Genomic DNA, 22,156 nt, shown 5'->3' with positions numbered 1-22,156 from the left:
ATAAATCTACTTTGAATAAAGGATACCTAGCCTATCAGCTTCTTCAAATCATATCATAGTCAAAAGCCACAAGCTCATTTCCATTTTAAGCTTTTGACCTGACAATATTAGTCTCATTCCTTTTGAATGCTTCTAAAGATCAGACAATTACCGCACTAGATAGCAACCTATTCATAAATCAACTGCATGTATAACATTTCTTCCTACTTATTTGGCTAGTCTTTTCACAATCTTAAAGGAATCTTGTACAATTCCTAAATAAAAGCAAAATACCACAAATGTTGGAAATATGAAATAAAAACAGAAAATGTTGGATAAACGCGAGTCTGGAGCATCTGTGGAGAGAGAAACAGAGTTAATGTTCCGAGTCCTGAGACCCTTCTACAGAACTGTTAACGGTGTTCCTCTCTCCACAGATGCTGCCTGACCTGTTGAAGTAATCCAGCAATTTCTATTTTTATTGTATAATTCTTAGCTGTTTAACAAGTGTCAGTTAACCCTAGTTTAAATATGCTACCCGTACACTTCTTTTGTACTAAACTAAACCATATCTAAACACAAAATTTGAATAATGCTGAAAGCTAAAACGACAAAGGTTTCTAAATGTAAACCGTGATGTCTGCTTAGTACATTAAGTTTCACCTGAGAAGGAGAAAAGGGCAGCGCTTTTACTGGAGTACTTTTTGGGCTCGTCGTGCTGATTTCCATGAAGGAAACGCTGTTACATTCGCTAGATGGGGACGGGCCAAGCCGAAGCCTCCTCTTCCTCCTCAAAATAGTTGGTGGTGTACTGAACTTGGCAACAATAGGGGACGTTATAGGAATGAGTTCACCCTGCCCACTGCTGTTACTGCAAGTACTTCTGCTCAGATCTGAAATGGCATTGCCATCAAAGCGATAACCTATTCCACCTCTGCGATGCAAACGTTCAAATTTAGCTGGAGTCTGTTTAGCAGGTGTCTTTTCATTGACTTCAGAGAAGTCAAAGTTAGTTAGCTCATTCCACACAACAGAATCCTGAGAAAAAAGAAAAATCTTGTTACACTCAAACCACAAAATCAACAATAAAAAGGTTTCATTTTAATTCATTTAGACACAGCAGCATGGTCATCAAATAATGGTGCAGGATACATAACCTTTTTTAGTTAGCATTCTTAAACATATTTTCTAGATCATGCAAGTGTATAGAAATAGAGAGAAGGAAGAATGTTGCAATTTGAATACAAGTAGATTGATGTCATCATATTCTATTGTTATGGTTACAGTAGTTGTTTAGTTCTACATTATTATTGAAGACAGACGTCTGTTGGTGATAAATATCCAAAATTCAAAATCTTCAGGTTCCACATATAATTGATTATACACAATAAAACCTTTGAAGACAAATAGAAGCACAAGTAAACAAGTATTTAATTTTTAAGAAGTCAAATAACTAACTGCAGTTTAATTAATAAGGTAAGTTACACATTTATTTGAATTTCTCAGGTTGCTCTCAATTGCATGTGGTAGGCAAACCGACAGCACTAAAACTGCCTCCCGTAAACTGCTCAGCAATTAGGAGTGAGAAATTATGCACTGCTGCAGGTTAAGATTTTGCAGCAGCTTAAAGGGTAGATGACTTTGTGTGTTAGGCCAATAAAGCAACACTGCAGAGATGCAGAAAGATGCCTGGAATAAAGAAGAATTCTAGAGATGGTGGTAGAGAAAGTTCATTAGAGGAAAAGGATTTCGGCCCCTGTGGATGTAAACAGATAATGATGCATAATATGTGAATAGCAGAATTTTCTCCATGACTTGCTCGCTGTAGTGGGAAATTTAACCTCTCACCAAGAGTACAACGGAAAATTCCCCATCACAATTATTCTCTCTGCACAGCCCTCTAGGTCCCTACCCATGCTGCCAAGTAATCAACTTCCCATCCCTACTTCCTCTAGTTTTCTATTAGAAGAGAAGCTTTCACTGCACCTTTTTCTTTCTTCACTCAAAAGTTGCTGCTCCTGCCCTCAAAATACCTCTCCTTGCTCACACTTCTTGCTAGGAGTAGCTGGCTCATTAAAGCAGAGGTTAAAACCCCTTGCCTTGGGCACATAATAATCCATGTCCTCTCTTATTACTAAAGAGGTTTGCCCACAACAATCAACACAGGAGGTCCTCTCATTTTGAAAAAGATTGCCATTGATGTAATAGGAGAGCATACAACAGTCAGCATTGGCAATGATATGACATTGAGCTTTCTTTGAGTATTATGTCTAATTCATCCTGATCCATGCTACATGATTGTTCCTGTTACATTATGGAAAGCAAGATAATTCAATAAATAACAGGTAGAGAAAAATATCCAACCACAAGAAAAGCATCTTTGAAAGCAAAGGAAAATAGAAATGAATAATGAAAATGACTGAAAATACAGAAATTTTAAATAAAAGTTTAGAAGTGGGATGGTGCCATTTGTACTGCAGATAGAGGAAACAAAAGAATTCTGCCCAAGCTAAAGGGTCTTTGCATAATACAGCTGGAAACCGTAAATTGAAATAAGTATTAAAAGTGCACAAAACCATTGCAAAATATATTATTAATTATATGGTAGCCAAATTAATTTCACGTTACCACATTTAATTATAGGAGATGACAAACTTACTGCTTCAATTAGTTCAAATGTCTTTGCAAAATCAGGAATGGAATGTAGTGTATTGAGGGCTGAATTCTCCTCCTGTGCAAAGAAACGGTTGAGGGATGCCTGCTGTACAGGTGTGCTTGTCCCCTGGGGCTGCTCCTTGGAACAAGTTTCAGTTGCTTTATCCTCGAGGCTACTCAAGGTACTGGATAAACTTTCATCGCCAAAAAAACTTCTTGACCAGCATGTAAAGTCAGTAGGCTCTTGTGACTAAACAAAGCAATTAAACAAAAAGCAGCTTACTCTAAAGTAAATAGGTTTGCAATCAAGTTCAGAATTCTATTTTTAAACAGAATTGGTTTTAAGACTTAACAGACGCAATTATTTGGTCCATCGTAGCCAAACCGCCAAAATAGTTTCCCATTAAGACAAAATTAATCCACATGGAGGCATCACAATAGAAGTAGATTAATATCTCAATGGTGTAGTTGATCATGATATTAACCATCCAAAAAGTCCCACTTTTTTTAAAAAGGGGGTCTTGATTACAAAATATTTAGTTATAAATGATCATTGAAACCACAAAGTAGAATTTATATAAACAAACTTTGAATTTTATTTTGAAAAATATTTTCAACATTTTAACAAATAAACACACCCTCACCTCCCTCTCCCCCCACAATCCTCACCTTTGATGGCAACCAGATCCCCAAAGTTTAAGATAAACAAACCCCATCTCCTGTGGAATCCCTCATCGGCCCCTCTCAGAGCAAATTTAGCCTTCTCCAAGCACAGGAACTCCATTAGATCTCCCAGCCACACCAAGGCACGGGGGGGGGGGGGGAAGAGGCTGACCTTCACCCCAACAGGACCCGTCTGTGAGCGATCAACGAGACGAAGGCTAAGACCTCTGCCCCTGCAACTGTCTGCAACTCCAGCAGATCTGACACCCCAGGGATTCGCGGACGTCATGTCAGAGGTCCTGCAAGAGAGGGTGGTGCCGAGTCCAGAGGTGGCGATCTTTGGAGCCGGAAGACCCAGGAGCCCAGGCGGTGAGAAAGGCCGAAGTTTTGGCCTTTGCTTCGAAGCTGGCCCGGAGATGGATTTTACTGGGATGGAGGGACTCTAAGCCCCCAAAGTCAGGGGTTTGGGTTAGCGACATGGCGGGGTTTCTCAGATTTGAGAAGGGAGGTTGGAGCCGTTCTTCGACTTCTTTGAGAAACATTAGACTGTTAGCAAGGGGCGGGGGGGGCATGGAAGTGCCGAATAAGGGTAGGAAAACCAATGGCGGGAGGGCCGGCGGTGTGTCGTTATAAGCCATGTAAGACTTCTTACTGTGCTCACCCCAGCCCAACGCCGGCATCTCCACATCATGGTTATAAGTCATGGTTGGGGTTTGTGTTTGGGGGGGGGGGGGAAATGATGGTTATTTTCGTTGTGGGTTCTGTTGGATATTATTGTTTAAAAGTGTTAAACTTATAAATGCCTCAATAAAATATTTTCTACAAAAAAAAAATTTGACACCACAAATATGTCCTCCAGGGGACCCAGTTCCAAATCCACGTGCAAAACCTCGCCTTCATTAAGTGCACCCTATACACCACTTTTAACTGAATCAACCCCAGCCTTGCGCACAAGAATGAGGCATTGACCCTTCGTAGCACCTCGCACCATGATCCCTCCTTCAACGCCATCCCAGCTCCTTCTCCCACTTGGCCTTCATCCCCTCCATGGACACCTTATCTTCCTCCATGATCCTACCGTAAATCGGCGAAACACGTCCCATGCTGGTGCACCAGCTGCGGAGGCAGGCTGCGTCCAGGGAAATGTTGCAGATATGAACTGGGAGTGTGGTGTCGGAGCTGGGGAAGATAAATGAGGCGTTTAGGGAGTACTACCAGGGACTGTACGAGGCAGACCCTGGGGGAGAGGAGGGGATATGGGGCGGGAATTTCCCCAGGTGGAGGAAGCAAAGAGGAGTCACTGGGGAAGAGTGTTGGAGGAGTCACTGGGGCTGAGGGAGGCGCTGGATAGTATCAGGGGTATGAAGTCGGGGAAGGCCCCACGGCTGGATGGGTACCCGGTGGAATTTTATAAGGAATTTGCAACGGACCTGGCACTACATCTGTTGGGGGAGTTTAGTGAAGTGCTGGAGAAAGGGGAGCTGCTGGAGACGATGACGCAGGCAGTAATCACGCTAATCCCGAAAAAAGGGAAGGACCCGGTGGAATGTGGGTCATATAAGCCGATATCACTATTAAACACGGCTAAAGTATTGGCTAAGTCGTTGGCAGGGAGGGTGGAAGATTGCGTCTTGGGGGGTGGTTGCGGAAGATCAAACAGACTTTGTGAAGGGCAGGCAGCCCGCGAGTAATAAAAGACGGCTGTTGAATGTAGTGATGAATCCGTAGGGGGCTCTGGTATCGGACGTGGTGGTGTCCATGGACGCAGGGAAGGCATTTGATCGGGTGGAATGGCGGTACTTGTTCGAGGTTTTGGGATGGTTTGGGTTTGGGCCGAGATTTATGGCAGGGGTGTGGTTGCTGTATGTGGCGTCAAAGGAGAGTGTGAGGACAAATAATGAGCTCGTGGAGCTTTGACTTACACATGAATGTGAGGCAGGTATACCCGCTGTCGCTGTTACTGTTTGCGCTGGCATTAGAGCCATTGATGATGGCTCTCATGGGGTCGGCATAGTGGGAGGACATTATGAGGGGACAGAGGGAGCATCGAGCTCTGTGCCGATGACCTGTTGCTGTATGTTTTGGATCCGCTGGAGATTTAGGGAAGGATTATGATCCTGCTGTAGGGTTCTCTGGGTATAAACTGAATGTAGGGAAAAGCGAGCTTTTCCCAGTGAATGAGTTGGGATGGCGGGCATATTTAGGGGGGATGCCATTTGCGGTAGCGATGGATAGGTTTAGGTATTTGGGGATTCAGGTAACGAGGGAATGAACGGGGCTCCATAAGTGGAACTTAACGAAGCTGGTGGAGGAAGCCAGGGAGGATCTCAAGAGGTAGGATTCACTGTAGTTGACGTTGGCGGGGAGGGTCCAAATAGTGAAAATGAATATTCTGCCGAGGTTCCTGTTTATTTTCAGGCTCTCCTGATCTTCATACCAAAGGCCTTTTTTCGGAAATTGGACACGATCATTTCGGACTTTGTATGGGCGGGGAAGGTGCCGAGGGTCGGGAGGACCCTGCTATGAGTCAGAGGCAGCAGGGGGGGGTTGGCATTGCTGAACCTGCTTCATTATTATTGGATGGCGAATGTGGGTAAGGTGCGGCGATGGTGGGAAGGAGAAGGTGTAGAGTGCATTCAGATGGAGGAGGAATCTTGTAAGGGGTCTATTTTGAGGGCTATGGTGGTGGCAGCGTTGCCAATGGCTCCAAGTAGGTATTCAGGGGGCCCAGTGGTACAGTCCAAGGTGAAGATGTGGAATCAGCTGAGGAGGCATCTTAGGATGGAAGGGATGTTGGTGTTAATGCCGCTGTGCGGGAATCATGGGTTTGAGCCGGGGGGGGGGGGGGGGGGGGGGGGGGGGAGGGGTGGAGAAGAGAGAGATGGATGGCTAGTCTGTACAGGAGGTGGAGGGAAGTGGGCCTGGCCAAGGTGAGGGACCTGTATTTGGAGGAAGGATTCACCAGTCTGGAGGTACTAAGGGAGAGGGTACAGCTGCCTAGAGGGAGTACAGGTATCTGCAGGTTAGGGACTTTGCACAAAAGGTCTGGAGGGGGTTCCCTAGGTGTACCCCTAGATACACCCTGGGGATATATACATAAGTGGCTGGGGTGGCAGGGAGACGAGTGGATGTGAAGATCAAAGAGAAATGGGATGTGGAGATCAATTCGGGAGTATGGAGTGTGAGGCACTGCGTAGGGTAAACAGGACCTAATCCTGTGCAAGGATGAACCTGAGACAGTTTAAGGTGGTGCACAGGGTGCACATGACTCGGGGTTCTGAGTGGGTTCTTTCAGGGGGGTAGCAGAGGAGTGTGAGAGTTGTGGGCGGGAGCCAGCGAATCACACAAACATGTTTTGGGGTAGCGGAAAATTGGGAAGATTCTGGGAAGTTCACGGTCTTAACCAATATAGTGGAGGAGGTGGACCCGAACCCTTTGGTGGCGATATTTGGGGTTTCAGAGAAGCCGGAACTCATGGAGCGGAGGAAGGCCGTTTCTTGGCCTTCTCCTCGCTGATTGCACGGCAGCGGAGTTTACTGGAGTGGCAGTTGGCATCGCCATCGGGGGTAGCGGCTTGGTTGGGTGACCTGTACGACTTCCTGCGGTTGGAGAAGATAAAATATGAGTTAAGAGGCTCTTCAGAGGAGTTTGAGAAAAGATGGGGGATGTTTGTGACCGTGTTTGAGGAGAAATCGCCAAAACGACCCCACCACTGACAGCACCTCCTCCAACAACACGAGGACTGTGCCACCGGAACGTTCAGAAAGACATTTCCCGCGAAGGTCGCACCTGCATACACCTGAAACCCTCCTCATGCTGGAGCCCAAACATCAGCCCCAACTCCTCCAAGCTTGCGAACCACCCTTCCAAAAACAGGTCCTTCATCTCCTTCACCCCTCCTCCCATCCCCGGAACCTCCCATCCATCCACCTGGCTCAAACACGTGGTTCCGACTTATCGGCCTCAGCCTCGAGCCCGCCTTCAACTTAAAGTGCTGTCGGAATTGTCTCCAAATCTTCAGCGTGGCTACCACCACAGGATTACCAGAGTACTTCCCTGGGGCGAAGGGTAGCAGCACCGTTCCAGCGCCCGCAACCCCGACCCTTTACAAGAACTCGCCTCGGTCTGTACCAATAAAGCCTCCATCTCCCTATTCCAGCCCCGCACCTTCTCCGCATTCGCCACCCAGTAAGTGTAACAAATTCGGAAAGACCAACCCCTCTCTCCCCCCCCACCTTTTGGAGCACCGCTTTCCGTATCCTGGCCACCTTCCCACACAAATGACGAGACCAGCCTGTCCATCCCCCCCTAAAGAGTGACTTTGGTAAAAAGACTGCAGACACTGGAACAGAAACAATAACCCTGGCAGAATGTTCATCTTTGCTGCCTGTACCGGGCCTACCAGCGACATGGGGAGACCATCCCATTGCAACAAGAACTCCTTCACTCACCTGACCAGGGTCGTGAAATTGAGCTTTCGAAGCAGTGTCCACTCCCGCGCCATTAGCATCCCAAAATGAGTTGCCGCCGGAATGGCACCCTCCCACTCCCGCCCCTGGAGAAGTCACCACTAAACATTTGTTTTCCCCTAAATTTAACTTGAAACCCAAAAACGTCCCAAATTTCCTTAACAACCCCATTAGATCCCTCACCAACAAGCTTGGGTCCGAGATGTACAACAGCAGATCGCCCGGGTACAGAACCATCCTATGCTCCACCCTCCCCACTATCCCCTTCCATATGTCCGAACCCCTCAGCGCAATGGCCAAGGGCTCAATTGCCAGAGTGAACAAATGGGGGGGACATGTTGCACCCCTCCCTCATTCCCCGGAATAGTGGAAAGTACACCAAATTCATATCGTTCGTCCGTACATGTGCTGTTGGATCCTTGTATAACAATTTTACCCTTGCCACAAACTTAGGCCTAATCCCAAATTTCTCCAACACCGCAAACAAATAACGCCACTCCACTCTGTCAAACACCTTCTCTGCATCTAATGCCACCATCACCTCCCTTCCTTCCGCTGGAGAAAGCACCACTTTCAGCAGCTGCTGCACATTTGACGACAGCTGCCTGCCCTTAACGAACCCGTCTGATCCTCCCCCACCAACTTCAGAAGGCACTCCTCCAACCTCAGCGCTAGCACCATAGCCAATATCTTAGCAGCCTGGTTCAGTAGAGAAATGGGCCTGTATGACCCACACGCCACCAGATCCTTATCCTTTTTAAGGAATTGTGAGATGGATGTCTGCCCCATGGTCTCCAGCAATACTCCGCTAACCATTGCATCCACTAACATTTCTACCATCACTGGTGTTAGTTTGACCTTGATTTGGTTTATGAAATTCAACTGAGAACCCATCCAGCCCAGCGCATTACCCGACTGTATCTTCCCTATTTTGACCTGCACTTCTTCCACCCCCACTGATTCCTCCAATCCCGCCCTCCCTCCACCTCCGGACACTAATACCCTCATCCTCTGGCGGCTCTGACTTATACAAGTCCCGCTTAAAGTCTTCAAACACCTTATTCATCTGCTCTGGCACCACGACCAGCCCACCCGCCCCCCCCGTCCCATCCCTAATCCACATGCCGCCTGCCGACGGAGCTAGCCTGCCAGCAATCGACTGGCCTTCTCACCATAGTCGTAGACGATCGCCCTCACTCGCCTCAGCTATGGGACCGTTCTCCCCGTGGATAGAGGACCAAACTTCACCTGTATTCCTTCCTCCTCACCAAAAGTCCCAGCTCCGGGTCCTCCAATATCACCCATCCAACTCCCAAATCACCCCCATCAACCGCTGCCGCTCATCCCACGCCTCTCAATCCACCTTCGCCTTGAATGAAATGACCTGACCAATCACCACCTCCTTCAACGCCTCCCAGACCACCGACGGATAGATCTCCCCATTTCGATCACCTTCCCCATTTTGGTGCAAAAGTTTGGGTCTGCCATCAAACCCACATCTAGCCTCCATGCCAGCTTCTGGGCTGGACCCTTCTCCAAAACCACATCCACCCAGTGGAGCATGGTCCAATATCGCGATCGCCGAATACTCTGCCTTCTTTACCCCAGCTACCAGCGCCTTCCCTACCACAAAAAAAGCCGATCCTGGAGTACACTTTATGCACTGGCCAAAAACTCCCTAAACCTCCACAGGCCATCCCTCCCATGAACACGGTCAATACCTTTGCCTCCCCGGAAGGGATCGGCGAGAGTAGCCGGGACCTGCCCAGTTTCAGGTCCAACACCCTATTCCCCATATTCCACGCTCTCTTCACCAGTCCACCTAACCCTTGCACGTTCCATGTCACCACTCTGACTGGGGGTCTCTCAATGCCCCCCACTTCTCAGGCCCTGCATGACAGGTGAGACCCAAACCCAGCCCCCACCGTCACCTGCACCCCTCCCCCTTCCTAGAATCCCCCCTCCACTTCCTCTTGAAAACTCCTCACCCAATATCATCCCCATCCCCCCACCAGCCAGTTCCCAGGCCATGAAAACCTGCCCAAATAGGTTCCAACGACCATGGCCCCTCCCTCCACCTCACTCACGTTCACTAGCCAACATTGCGTTTGCTAGCGTGGTGGCCCCTGCCAAAGTCCCCTCCCCCACAGCGAAAAAACATTCCAACTCCAAAGCCCCCACACCCACCAAACTCCCAACACCCTACATCAGAACAAAGCCCCAGACCCAACAAACCATAAATCCTCTTTTCTCTTCTTACAGATGCTGCCAGTCCTACTGAGATTTTCCAGCATTTTCTCTTTTGCTTTCCGATTCCAGCATCAGCAGTAATTTGCTTTTATTCAGTCTTTAAACCATAAATCCCCACCATCCTATCCAAATCACCCCAGCCCAAATATCTTTTACATAATACAGTTAACCATAGCATCCATAAAGGGAAAGAACATAAAAAACCCAGCAAAAAAAAGGTCCAAACTCAGTCCAGCCCTCAGCCTTCACAAAAGCCTCCACTTCTGCCGCCATCTCGAAGTAATAGTGCCGTTATGCATGACCCTTAGCTTCACCAGTTAGACCACACTAAACAGCACATTGCTTTTACACAAGGCCGCCGTAGCCCGACCGAAGGCTGCCCATCTTCTCGCTAGCTCCTTCATCAGATCCTGGTATATATGTATACCGCTGCTGTCCCGCTCCACCTCCCGCTTCTGCTTTGCCGACCTCAGTGCCTTCTCCTTCACCTGAAAATTGTGAAAGCAGACGACCACAGCTCTCGGCAGTTCATTTGTTCTTGGTTTCAGCCGGAGTGACCGGTGGGCCCTGTCCAATTCCTAGTGGGAGGGGTCCTTCCCCTCCCCCATCAACTTCGCCAGCATCTCGGCAAACTATTCTGTCGGCCTCTGGCCTGCCACCCCCTCAGGTGCACCCACGATCCTCAGGTTTGTGACCTGTTCTCCAGGTCTTGCACTTTGGCTCTCAGCCCTCTGTTGATCTCCACCACCTTCCGCAACTCCTCCCCCATCGAGGTGAACTGGTCACTATGCTGCGACAATGCCTCCACCACCCCCTTCATTTTCTCTCCTTGCTCCTGCACCGCCATCGAAGTCTTCACCAATTCATTTCGTCAGGGCAATGGTCTCACCCACCCTCTCCTTAAGTGAGGTCATCATCTCATACCTGTCAAAATGTTTTGACAACAGCCGCTCAAACTCCCCGGCCATATGTTCAGCCAACCTTTCCACCATGATGGGCGTTGCCCCATCTGACGAGCTCTCCTGCCATCTTTTCTCCCGCTGAACCCCTCACCATGTTTGACAGCAGACTTTCACTCGCTCTTTCTCCCTGGATTTTTTCCTCCGGTTTTTGACATTCTTGCAATGCCTCAGACCTTCCCACAACTTCACACATACGAATTTCCCCCAAAACCTGGGTTAAAGAGTCTAAAAAAGACAACTCTGGCGGGAGCGACAAACATGCGACCTGAAATTCATGCTGCAACCGAAAGTCAATTTGAATGTTTTTTTAAAAGAATGTTTATTAAACAATTTTCATATTAAACAAAACTACCCAAATTAAACAGAAATACACAATATGAGAAAAAGACAAAAACAAAAGCACATATTAACTTTAATACAAACACTAAACTAAACCCTTAACAGTTGACATGACTAGCTCCTTAAAGGGGGAAAGTCAGGGCAAACTGTGGCGCATTGGTTAGCACTGCTGCCTCACGGCGCCAAAGTCCCAGGTTCGATCCCGGCTCTGGGTCTCTGCCCATGTGCAGTTTGCACATTCTCCCCGTGTTTGCATGGGTTTCGCCCCCACAACACAAAGATGTGTAGGCTAGGTGGATTGACCGTGCTAAATTGCCCCTTAATTGAAAAAAATAAAATGGTTACTCTAAATTTAAAAAAAAATAAAAGCAGGAAATTAATGGCTGCCATCTTAGGTAGAACCCTTCCAATGGTATACTTAACTTTCTCCAATGTAGAAAAGACATGAGGTCACCCAACCAAGCCGAGGCACTAGGCAGAGTAGGAAACCTCCACCCAGGCAGAACCCGTATCCGGGCTATTGATAAGGCAAAGGCGAGAACATCTGCCTTCATCCCCGACGAGTCTGACACCCGAAATATGGCCACCAGCGACATAATTCCAAATCTACACGGAGTATTTCCAACATGGTGTTAAAGAAAAAGGCCCCAAAGCGTACCAATTTAGGGCAGGATCAGAACATGTGTATGGTTAGCCGGCCCCAGAGAGCATCGCTCACACTTATCCTCCACCCAGGAGAAGAGTCCGCTCATCCTTGCTTTAGTCAAATGTGTCCTGCGCAAAACCTTGAATTGAATCAAAACTTAGCTGAGCACCTGAAGTCATGGAATTGACCCTGTGAAGGGCCTCATTCCACACCTCGCTATCAAAAAAAAAATTGTTTTTTTTAAATTTTTTTTTTTTTAAATCGCTATTTTAATATAGCTAAATAGACTGGAACCAGGCAGTTGAAATTTCTCAGCCAACTCCTTGAAACAAGTAAACCTCCCCTCCATGAACAGATCTCCCAACTTCTCCAGACCCATCTCCTTTCAAGGCTTAGACGTCAAGTCCAAACCCGCTGGTAGAAAACGGTGGTTGTTGCAGATGGGGGCAAGCGAAGACAGGGAACAGAGCACAAAATGTTGCCTGAACTGCTTCCAAATTCTGAGGGTGGAGATAACCACTGAAGTTTAAAAAATCTCACTGGAGAAAGGCAATGTGCAGTAACTATTGCGCAAAGGCTAGCGCAAAGGCTAGAAACAATGCAGGAGCTCGCTTCCATTGGTCTCCATATGTAACCAGGACCGCTAAACCACAACAATATCTTCTTCAACAAGGAAGAGGGTGGCTGCCCAATAGTAAAACAATAAATTGGATAGGGCTAGGCCCCCCGATTGTCTGTCCAAACAAATTCTGGGAGTCTTTCCTGCCCCAAAAAAGGAAGATATTAATGTGTTAACTTTGAGAAAAAATAGCTTGGGAAGCAAAAGGGGGAGACATTGAAAGAGAAATAAAAATCTTAGGAGCTTGTTCATTTTAATAGTCTGAACCCTACCTGCCAAGGATAGGGGGAGGTTATCCCACCTCTGCTAGTCTATTTTGATATTGTCGACCAATTATTGTTATTTAATATATGAAGCGAGGCCCAATTGTGGACCATCCAGACCCCCAAATAGTGAAAGCTAGCCTTGGCCAGGCGAAATGGCAATATCCCCAGTTGGGCTCTCCTCCATATGGGATTGACCGGGAAACATTCACTCTTGTCCAAGTTCAACTTGAAACCAGAGAAGGAGCCAAAAACACTCAACAACTTCAAAATCTTGTGCATGGAGGGTACTGGGCCCATAATAATACTGCGTTGGGCACCCAATGCTCCATCCCTCCCAGATTTATCCCACTCCACTTAATAGAAGACCTCAGTGCTATGGCAAGCGGTTCTATTGCCAATGGAAACAGAGAGGGGACAGTGGACACCCATGTCTTGTACCCCTATTCAACGGAAAATAACCAGAGTTCAGGACATTCAGACGAACTGTGGTAGTGCGGGCCCTGTACTAGTCAAATCCAGGAAATAAACTTGTGGCCAAAGCCGAACCTCCCAAGAATCTCAAATAGATACTCCCACTCCACTCTATCAAATACCTTTTCAACATCCAGGGACACAATCACCTCTGGTACGTGCACCGAGGAGGGATAAGGGACAACATTTAGCTGCCGACGAATATTGGCTGAAAATTGTCGTCCCTTAATGAAGCCTGTCTGATCCTTTGAGATTACCTCGGGGAGGCAGGGCTCTAGCCACTGCGCCAACACCTTGGCAAATAACTTGACATCCACATTAAAAAATGAAATTGGTCGGTCCGACCCAAACTCTGTTGGGTCTTTGCCCTTCTTTAAAATCAAGGAAATAGAGGCCTGTGTGAGGGCAGAAGGCAACAACCCCCAGGACAAGGAATCATTCAACATGTCCAGAATTAAAGGCACCAGCTGCCCTGAGAACCTCTTATAAAATTCAATCGGAAAGCCATCCAGACCAGGGGCATTGCCAGTCTGCATCAAACCAATGCATTTTATAATTTCATCTGGGTGTAATGAAGATTTTAACTCATTGCTCCTCTTTGCCTCCATAGCTGGAATGGATAGTCTGTCCAAAAAGGTCAGGCATAACCGATTCCTCCCCTGAAGGCTCCAATCTACAATGATCACGATAGAACAATTCAAAAGCTGCATAACCAGAGATGGGGCGGAAGCAAGGTTATTGCTCAAATTTCAAATTTGTATTATTTCCTGGGAGGCCACCTGCCACTTAATCTGGCGAGCCAAAAGGCAACTGGCCTTCTCGCCGTATTCGTAAAACATGCCCCTTGAGCGTCGCAGCTGGCCTACTGCTCTGCCTGGCAACAATAGCCCGGGTTGTGTTTGTAGCTTTTTCCTACTTGCCAACAGCTCCGGGGTAGGGTTAAGTGAATACTGGTGGTCCCCCTCAAGAATGGAGTCCACCAGCCTCTGTTGTTCCAGTCATCAAATGCGTTTTATAGGAGGTAATTATGAACAGTACAGTAGCACAGTGGTTAGCATTGTTGCTTCACAGCACCAGTGACCCGGGGGCAATTCCTGGCTTGGGTCACTGTCTGTGCAGAGTCTGCATGTTCACCCCCAGCAACAACAATCTATCGCTCAATGCCAGCAAACCTAAAGAGCTGGTCATTGACTTCAGGAAGCAAAGTACTGTACACACCCCTGCCAGCATCAACGGGACCAAGGTGGAGATGGTTAGCAGTTTCAAATTCCTAGGGGTACACATCTAAAAAAATCTGTCCTGGTCCACCCACGCCGACACTACCACCAAGAAAGCACAAGAGCGCCTATACTTCCTCAGGAAACTACGGATATTCGCCATGTCCACATTAACTCTTACCACCTTTTACAGATGCACCATAGAAAGCATCCAATCTGGCTGCATCACAGCCTGGTATGGTAGCTGCTCAGCCCAAGACCACAAGAAACTTCAGAGAGTCGTGAACACAGCCCAGTCCATCACATGAACCTGCCTCCTATCCATTGACTCCATCTACACCTCCCACTGCCTGGGGAAAGTGGGCAGCATAATCAAAGACCCCCTCCCACCCTGATTACTCACTCTTCCAACTTCTTCCGTCGGGCAGGAGATACAAAAGTCTGAGAACACACACGAACAGACTATAAAAACAGCTGTTACCAGACTCCTAAACGACCCTATGGAATGACCTCAATAACACTACACCCTTGTATGCTTCACCCGATGCCAGTGTTACATTGTGTACCGTGTTGCCCTATTATGTATTTTCTTGATGCCTGATGGTGTGGCCTTCCTATTTAGAGTCCCGATGTTCCTTCGCCCATCTCAAAACCCGCTCTTCCTCCTTGAAGCTGTGGAACTTCACTATTACCGCACGCAGTGGATCCTCAGGACGGGGCCTCTGCCAGAGCTCAGTCCAACTCAGTAGGAGATGCGAGTCCACCCTCACCACCATCTTCCTGAACATATCTGAGAAATACCCTGTGGGAATTGGGCCTTTCATCCCCTCCGGGAACCCCACAAGTCAAATGTTTTCCCTCCAGGACTGATTCTCTAAGTCACCGACCTTGGCCTTCAGAGACTAGTTTGCTTTGGCACCGAAGCCAGCTCTGATTCCAATGAGCCAATCCGGCTCAAGAGGGCTATTTCCATATCTTTTATCGTGGTCCCATGGGCTTCCACTGTTTTATTGGTTTTCTCCAATTCAACTCCAATTCGATCTCGCAGTTTGCGGATGATACGACTGTGGTGGGTCATATCTCAAACAACGACGAATCAGACTACAGGAGGGAGATAGATCACTTGGTTGCATGGTGTACCAAAAACAACCTCTCTCTAAATGTCGGCAAAACCAAGGAACTGATCAGGAAGCACGACACCCCCCACCCCTGTCAACATCAATGGCTCCGAAGTGGAGATTGTAGATAGCTTTAAGTTCATGAGGGTCAGCATCACCAACAGTCTGTCCTGGTCCACTCACGTTCATGCAACAGTCAAGAAAGCCCAACAACGTCTATACTTCCTACGGAAGCTAAAGAAATTTGGCATGTCTGCATCGACTCCCACAAACTTCTACAGATGTGCCATAGACCTATCCGGCTGCATCACAGCTTGGTGTGGCAACTGCTCGGCCCAAGATCTGAAGAAACTGCAGAGTGTGGTGAACTCAGCCCAACGCATCACACAAGCTTGCCACCCTCCCATTGATTCTGTCTGTAACTCCCGCTGCCTTAGGAAGGCAGACAGCATTGTCAGAGACCCCTCCCACCCAGGCTTTGCCCTCTTCCAGACCGCTCCATCAGGCAGAAGATACAGAAGTCTGAAGACCTGCACATCCAGACGTAGAAAGGGCTTCTAGACTCCTCAACGACTCTCCCTCGGACTGATCTGTTCCCTGTAAGAACACTATTCACGACACCCTACATTGCTCTTGCTCATGTATTTGCTTTGTTTGGCCCTTGTTCCGCACTGTAACCAAACACTATTTGACGATGTACTTTGTCGATTATTCTTTTTGTCTACTGTGTATATACTGTACGTACTGTGTACGTTCCCTTGGTCGCAGAAAAATACTTTTCGCTGTTCTTCGGTACACGTGACAATAAATTAATCAATCCGTTGATGAACATCTGCTGTCCACATTCTTTCCCCTGCCTATTCTGGGTATTTCAGTCATGCAGGATTCTTATTCCATTAGCTATGTGGCTTTTCTAAAGAATACACTCCAATACTAAGAAAAAGAATCAAACGGTACAGTACTCTAGCAGAGCCACTTTATGCATGTCTTCCCCCTACATTACGTCACCAGAAGTCCCCCAACATAATTTGAATGTTATAGGGCAACACGGTGGCGCAGTGGGATAGCACTGCGGCCTCACGGCGTCGAGGTCCCAGGTTCGATCCCGGCTCTGGGTCACTGTCCGTGTGGAGTTTGCACATTCTCCCAGTGTTTGCGTGGGTTTCACCACACAAACCAAAGATGTGCAGGGTAGGTGTACTGGCCATGCTAAATTGCCCTTATTTGGAAAAAATGAATTGGGCACTCAATCTTTTTTTTTTTAAAGTTGACTGTTCCCACATACTCCTTTGATGTTCTAACCTCCATCAACTGGAGATTATTCAAAACTCTGATGCCTGTGACCTTATATCAAATCTTATTCAATTATCAACTTTGTGTTGGCTCCCAATCAAGCAATGCTTTGCTTTTATAATCGTCATCGTTTTCAAATCCTTCCATGGATTTGTCCCTGCCCATCACCGTAATCGCTCCAATAACTCTTTTATCAGTTTTTAGCCCAGTTAGTACGTCAACTACCTCCTCTTTCACTCTTACTTTGGTAGCATTGACTTTCTTGGTAAAGACAGATACCTCCACGTTTAGATCTTTTTTGTCTGTAAATAGCCCCACCCCCTCCTTATATTAGTCTTTAAAATGTTCATGTGCCTATAGAAGACATTGGGATTCCCTTTTACATTAACTGCCAGTCTCATATTGTCTCTTCCTTTTACATTAGCTGCCAGTCTCATATTGTCTCCTTATTTCTCTTATTACTTTTTGCACTTCCTCTCTGAACATCCTATATTCAGCCTGGTTCTCACTTGTATTATCTACTTGACATCCATCACATGCACACTTTCTCCAGTTCATTTTACTTTCACCCCTTCTGACATTCTGGAATCTTTGGCTTTGGTTGCACTGTTCCGCTTGTGGAAATGTACCTTGTCTGTATCCAGACCATCTCTTCCTCAAAGACAGCACATTGTTCTATTAGAGTCTTGCCTGCCAAACTTTAATTCTAATTTACCAAGGTGAGATGTGTTCTCACCTGAATTTGGCCTTCCACCAATTCAGTATTTTTACACTATATTGCTCTTTTTCCCTTTCCATAGCTAATCTAAGTTTCATGTTATTATGATCACTGTTTTTCAAATGTTCCCCCTATTGTCATTTGATCCACTCGACCCACTGCATTTTCCGGAATCAAATTAAACCAAGCTTCCTTCCTTAGGCTGAAAGCATACTGATCAAGAGAAAAATCTCCTGAACATTTGACATCTTCCCCCTATCTCCGCCCTTTACATTGTTACTATCCCAATCTATATTATAATAATTAAAGTCATCCATTTTCACAACTCTAATATTTGCATCTGTAATTTTCCTGCAAATTTATTCCAATTTATTTTCCTCACTAGTTTGTAGCCTATAGATACACCCAGGAGTGTAATGGTACCTCTATTGTTTCTGAACTCTAACTAAATAGATTTTATCACCGATCCCTCCAGGACATACACCCTCTCCAGAACTAATTTTGGGAGGAATTTACCGCTCCCGCTTGGGGTGGGAATTGCAGCAAGCAGGAGCAATAAATTTGGCATGATTGAAAAAGTCACTTTTCTGCCAGTGGAAAATTAGTTTGTAATTTTTATTCTCCCGACTTTGATGGCGGGTTAAAGGAGTAGAGCTTCCCGATGATCTACACCGGCACCATATTTACATCTCACAAATGCTCATTAAAAGGCCAACTGACCAGAATTAGGATTCCTGCCAGTGGATAACTAGAAAGGTCTGTTTTATAGCTCTTTACGAGTGGTGGGCATCTGGCAAGCTTCAGTTTACACGGAGTAGACATTGCTTTTGCCTTCCTTTTCAGACTGAATCTACAAAATATTGGATGACAACAGGGGTGTGGGGTTGGAACACAAGAGGGGAGGGGTGAGACTAAGGGGGGGGGGGGTGGAGGAGAAAAAGATGGGAGGGATAACACAAAGCTAGAACTAGTGGGTAGTCAGGGAACAGTGAAATAGTGAAAGACTATCCTGGGGCAAGAGTTATAAATCTGTTCAAGGAAGAGTCATAGACTGCCCTGGGGCCGAGGTCACGCTGCCGGGTGCATATTGAAGAGACTTTCCTAGGGCTGAACGGGCCACGTTAGGAGGGCTCTGTATGGTATACATGTCTTGGGCGGGGGAAGATCTCCGTGTAATGACGGTCGGGCACAACATGTGGTGCAGAGTGTGGCCAACCACCTAAGGAATGTGGTCCATGGGGTTAAAATCACGGTAATATGAGGCAGAGAGCACAGTAACATTCAAGGGAGGACAGTATGGCGTGCAGGGCATGGTCAATCAAGCACCTAAAGAATTTGGTCCGATGGATTCGAGTCATGGTACTGTGACGGAGAGGGCACAGTAACATTCAGGGGAAGCATTTGGTTCCTGTATGTTTGTAGCCTTAAAGTCATGGAGAGGTATTCAGTTGCATGCAAGGGGAGGGAAAGGGGGAGGGTCCTGAAAAGCATGTGTGAATGTGGCTTCAAGAAGGGGAGGAATCAGATTGACAATGGCATTGGGGCATCACATTGAAGGTTTTGGGGAGAACAGGAATATCCATACGAACAATGTTGGGCCCAAGGCTAACTGGGAGGCTGGATAATGAAAGGAAGGGAAATTAGGAGACAGTTACTGTGGAGGAATTTGGTGGGTGATGGCGGAGGTTAGAAGCTGGTCTCACTCTTGGAAGTCAACAGTACCATTTCTGCATTCACCCAAGAAAGACGCAGTTTGAAAATCAAGCTAAAGAAAACAAGAAATGACAATTGGGGAGGGATCTCTGGACGTGTGGGAGAGGTTCAGCCAAACATTTTTTGGGTTGACTGAAGGAGCACTGACGAATGTGATATAAAATAGTTACTTTAGAGATATTAGTTAATGTAATGTAGAAATAAGCCACTTTGACTCTGGTTAGTTCAGAGACAAAGGATGTTAGACCGCATGGGGAAAGCAGGAAGAGGTGTGTCTACGAGAGTGATGCTGCATTGATAGGGGCAAGAGAAAGGGATTGGAAGTGAGCCAATCAGAATAGATCAAACAGGTCAGGAGGGATATAGGCTGACCTATGGGCGTCGAGTATGTGAAACTTGATACCATTTGAATTGATTTGCAGAGATCCCTTTGTCTCTTTGTTCATTCGCTTTCTGGGATGTAGGAGACTGGATGTCTCTTATGTTTCTGTGAAATGAATCAAGCTTGCAAGCTGAATAAAATAACTTCTTTTTACGTGCAAATCCATCGACTTTTATTGAGGCCAGACTGACGGAGAAAGAAATTTGGGAATGGACAGCACCTATACATTTTCTTCTCAAACCATGGAGAGCGGAGTGGAGGACTAGAGGGTCTGATGCACAATGAACGAGCTTGGTTCCTTTACTAATGTTGCAATTTAGACATACATCTATTAAATTTAGGTGCTGTAGTGCCGATGGTATTAATTGGCATCTGATCCTCGGAGGCATGTGAGAATGGTCAAAAACATTAAGGGTCATGGCTGTTGTGAAGAAGCAAATGAGCCTCCATATCCCCAGTTACGAGTTAAGCATCCAAGGCATTATGTTTGCAGCTATGATGCAAGTGCAAGGATTGGGCATCAATAGTTATTGTAAAGGACATTGGAACACAACCACCAAAAGCTGACTCTTACTTACATGACATGGGTCTTTTGGCTCTAATTAAGGCCCTTGTGAATGCACAGTCATGTCTGAGGGGAAATCACAGCCATCAGTCATCCTCCAGGATGATATCATCCTGCAAGGAGTGGCCTTGGTAGGTCAAGGTAAGTGCTAGAGACTGGATATCGAGACTTCTATGTGGAGGGAGACCATTCAGGGGGAACTGCCATTGATAATTCAATTGTATCCATTTACAGATACAAGGCGTGGAGAATGCAGGTTGCAGGCAACACTGCCTTGGTGCCAATTGTGATTAGAATTAGAAGAGGGGTAATCATCGGCTGACACTGCTCAGGGAAGACCATCAGCCTGAAGATCAAGAGTCAGCATGGCCCCAAGCAGTCCCAGGTGCTGAAGAGGAGGGGACAAATCTACAAAGACACTTGGTGTGACCAAAGATCAACCGAAAATGCACTTCATACATTGAGATGAAAAAAAGACAGTGCCGCAGGCACCCTCGCTTTTCTAAAGATGTTTCTAGTTAGTTATCCTCCTAATCGCAGATGGGACATAAGGCTGCAACAATGTTTCTCCATTGGGTCCACATCTCGTACCTCCCCCATGTAGGCCCCCATCACTTCCTGTTCGGTCCACAGTCCTACACCATATTGTTTTTGGCCTGTAAAGTTTACTTTTCCCAGCTGATGTCTATCTCAGAGCAAGCTATGTGTTCTTGGAACATCCCTAGCACCTGTTCGAGCCATCCTATCCAGCACTTCTTGATCTCAAGGAAATGCTGTGACAGCCAGTCATCTTGTATATGTCTTCAATGGAAATTTTATTTGGCCAACAATGTTATACATCTTATGGAGGCAACTATTATGAAAGGTGTTGACCATGCCCATTTCTGTCTTCATTCCCCTCCAGCATTCAGTTCCATACAGCAGGACTAACTTTACATTACTGTTGCAGAGTCTGATTTTGGTCTAAAGACTGTATTGGTGGAATGTGCTGCCATCTCTTTAAAATACACCCACCTCCAGAAGAAATCTGACAGATTCAACGTGTACGCAAACAGATTGATCTGCATATCAACAAGCAGAAAAAGCGAGTCATGAACATCAGCACACCAACAGCACCTCCAATTACCTTTGATGGAGAAGCAATATAGGTTGAAGACTTCACTTAACAACGGTGGTGACTGTATTGTTTGGACTTCCAGATGGTTTGAAGTTTGCTAAATGCATCTTTAGCTTTATTCCTTTTTAGCACCGTTATCATTGCTGACATGGATCCCGAGGAAAGTGAAGTCTTCAACGTATATTGCTTCTCCATCAAAGATAATTGGAGGTGCTGATGTTCATAACTCACTTTTTCTGCTTGTTGATATGCAGATCAATCTGTTGAATCGGTCAGATTTCTCCTGGAGGTGGGTGTATTTTAAAGAGATGGCAGCACATTCCGCCAAAAGGTCTTTAATAGAGCAAATTAAAGACATGTTCACGATGTTTGGATGGGTCAGGTGGAGTTCTGAACATTCACCACAGAATATCAGACATCATTCTAGTTTGCTGCGCCTTGCACAACCTAGCGTTGCAAAGGTGGTGGTGGTGAGAGTGCAATATGTTGCTTGAGGGAGACATTGAGGAGCTCGATGTTTCCATGGACGATGACTGAGGAGGTTCAGGATTCAGAGGAGATGTGAGAATGCTACTGCATGGGCACACGTGGCAGATATGCCCATGACAACCTCATAGCTGCAAAATTTCAAATGGAATAAGGTGAAGGGACATTTTCAGAATCAAAGTTCTCTTCAGGTTTCCATAGAATTCCGACAGTGCAGAAGGAGGCCAT

At 46.5% G+C, this 22,156-nt stretch overlaps 1 protein-coding gene across 4 annotated transcripts in view; it reads right to left on the bottom strand.

Annotated features, from left to right (window-relative positions):
* The window catches only part of mybl1 (v-myb avian myeloblastosis viral oncogene homolog-like 1), a 149,883-nt gene that overhangs the window by 76,846 nt on the left and 50,881 nt on the right, over window positions 1-22,156 (bottom strand). For all 4 annotated transcript variants that reach the window (XM_072467643.1, XM_072467646.1, XM_072467644.1 and 1 more), the window contains 2 exons: window positions 2,639-2,884; window positions 643-1,017 (listed from right to left, as the gene is read on the bottom strand). In XM_072467643.1, coding sequence (XP_072323744.1) covers window positions 643-1,017; window positions 2,639-2,884 — 621 coding nt within the window. The remainder of the gene's footprint in view (window positions 1-642; window positions 1,018-2,638; window positions 2,885-22,156) is intronic.

This window comes from Scyliorhinus torazame, chromosome 11 (genome assembly GCF_047496885.1).
Source record: "Scyliorhinus torazame isolate Kashiwa2021f chromosome 11, sScyTor2.1, whole genome shotgun sequence".
NCBI classification, from domain to species: domain Eukaryota; kingdom Metazoa; phylum Chordata; class Chondrichthyes; order Carcharhiniformes; family Scyliorhinidae; genus Scyliorhinus; species Scyliorhinus torazame.
The sequence above is the reverse complement of the archived record's forward strand: the minus strand, read 5'-3'. Positions and strand labels throughout refer to the sequence as shown.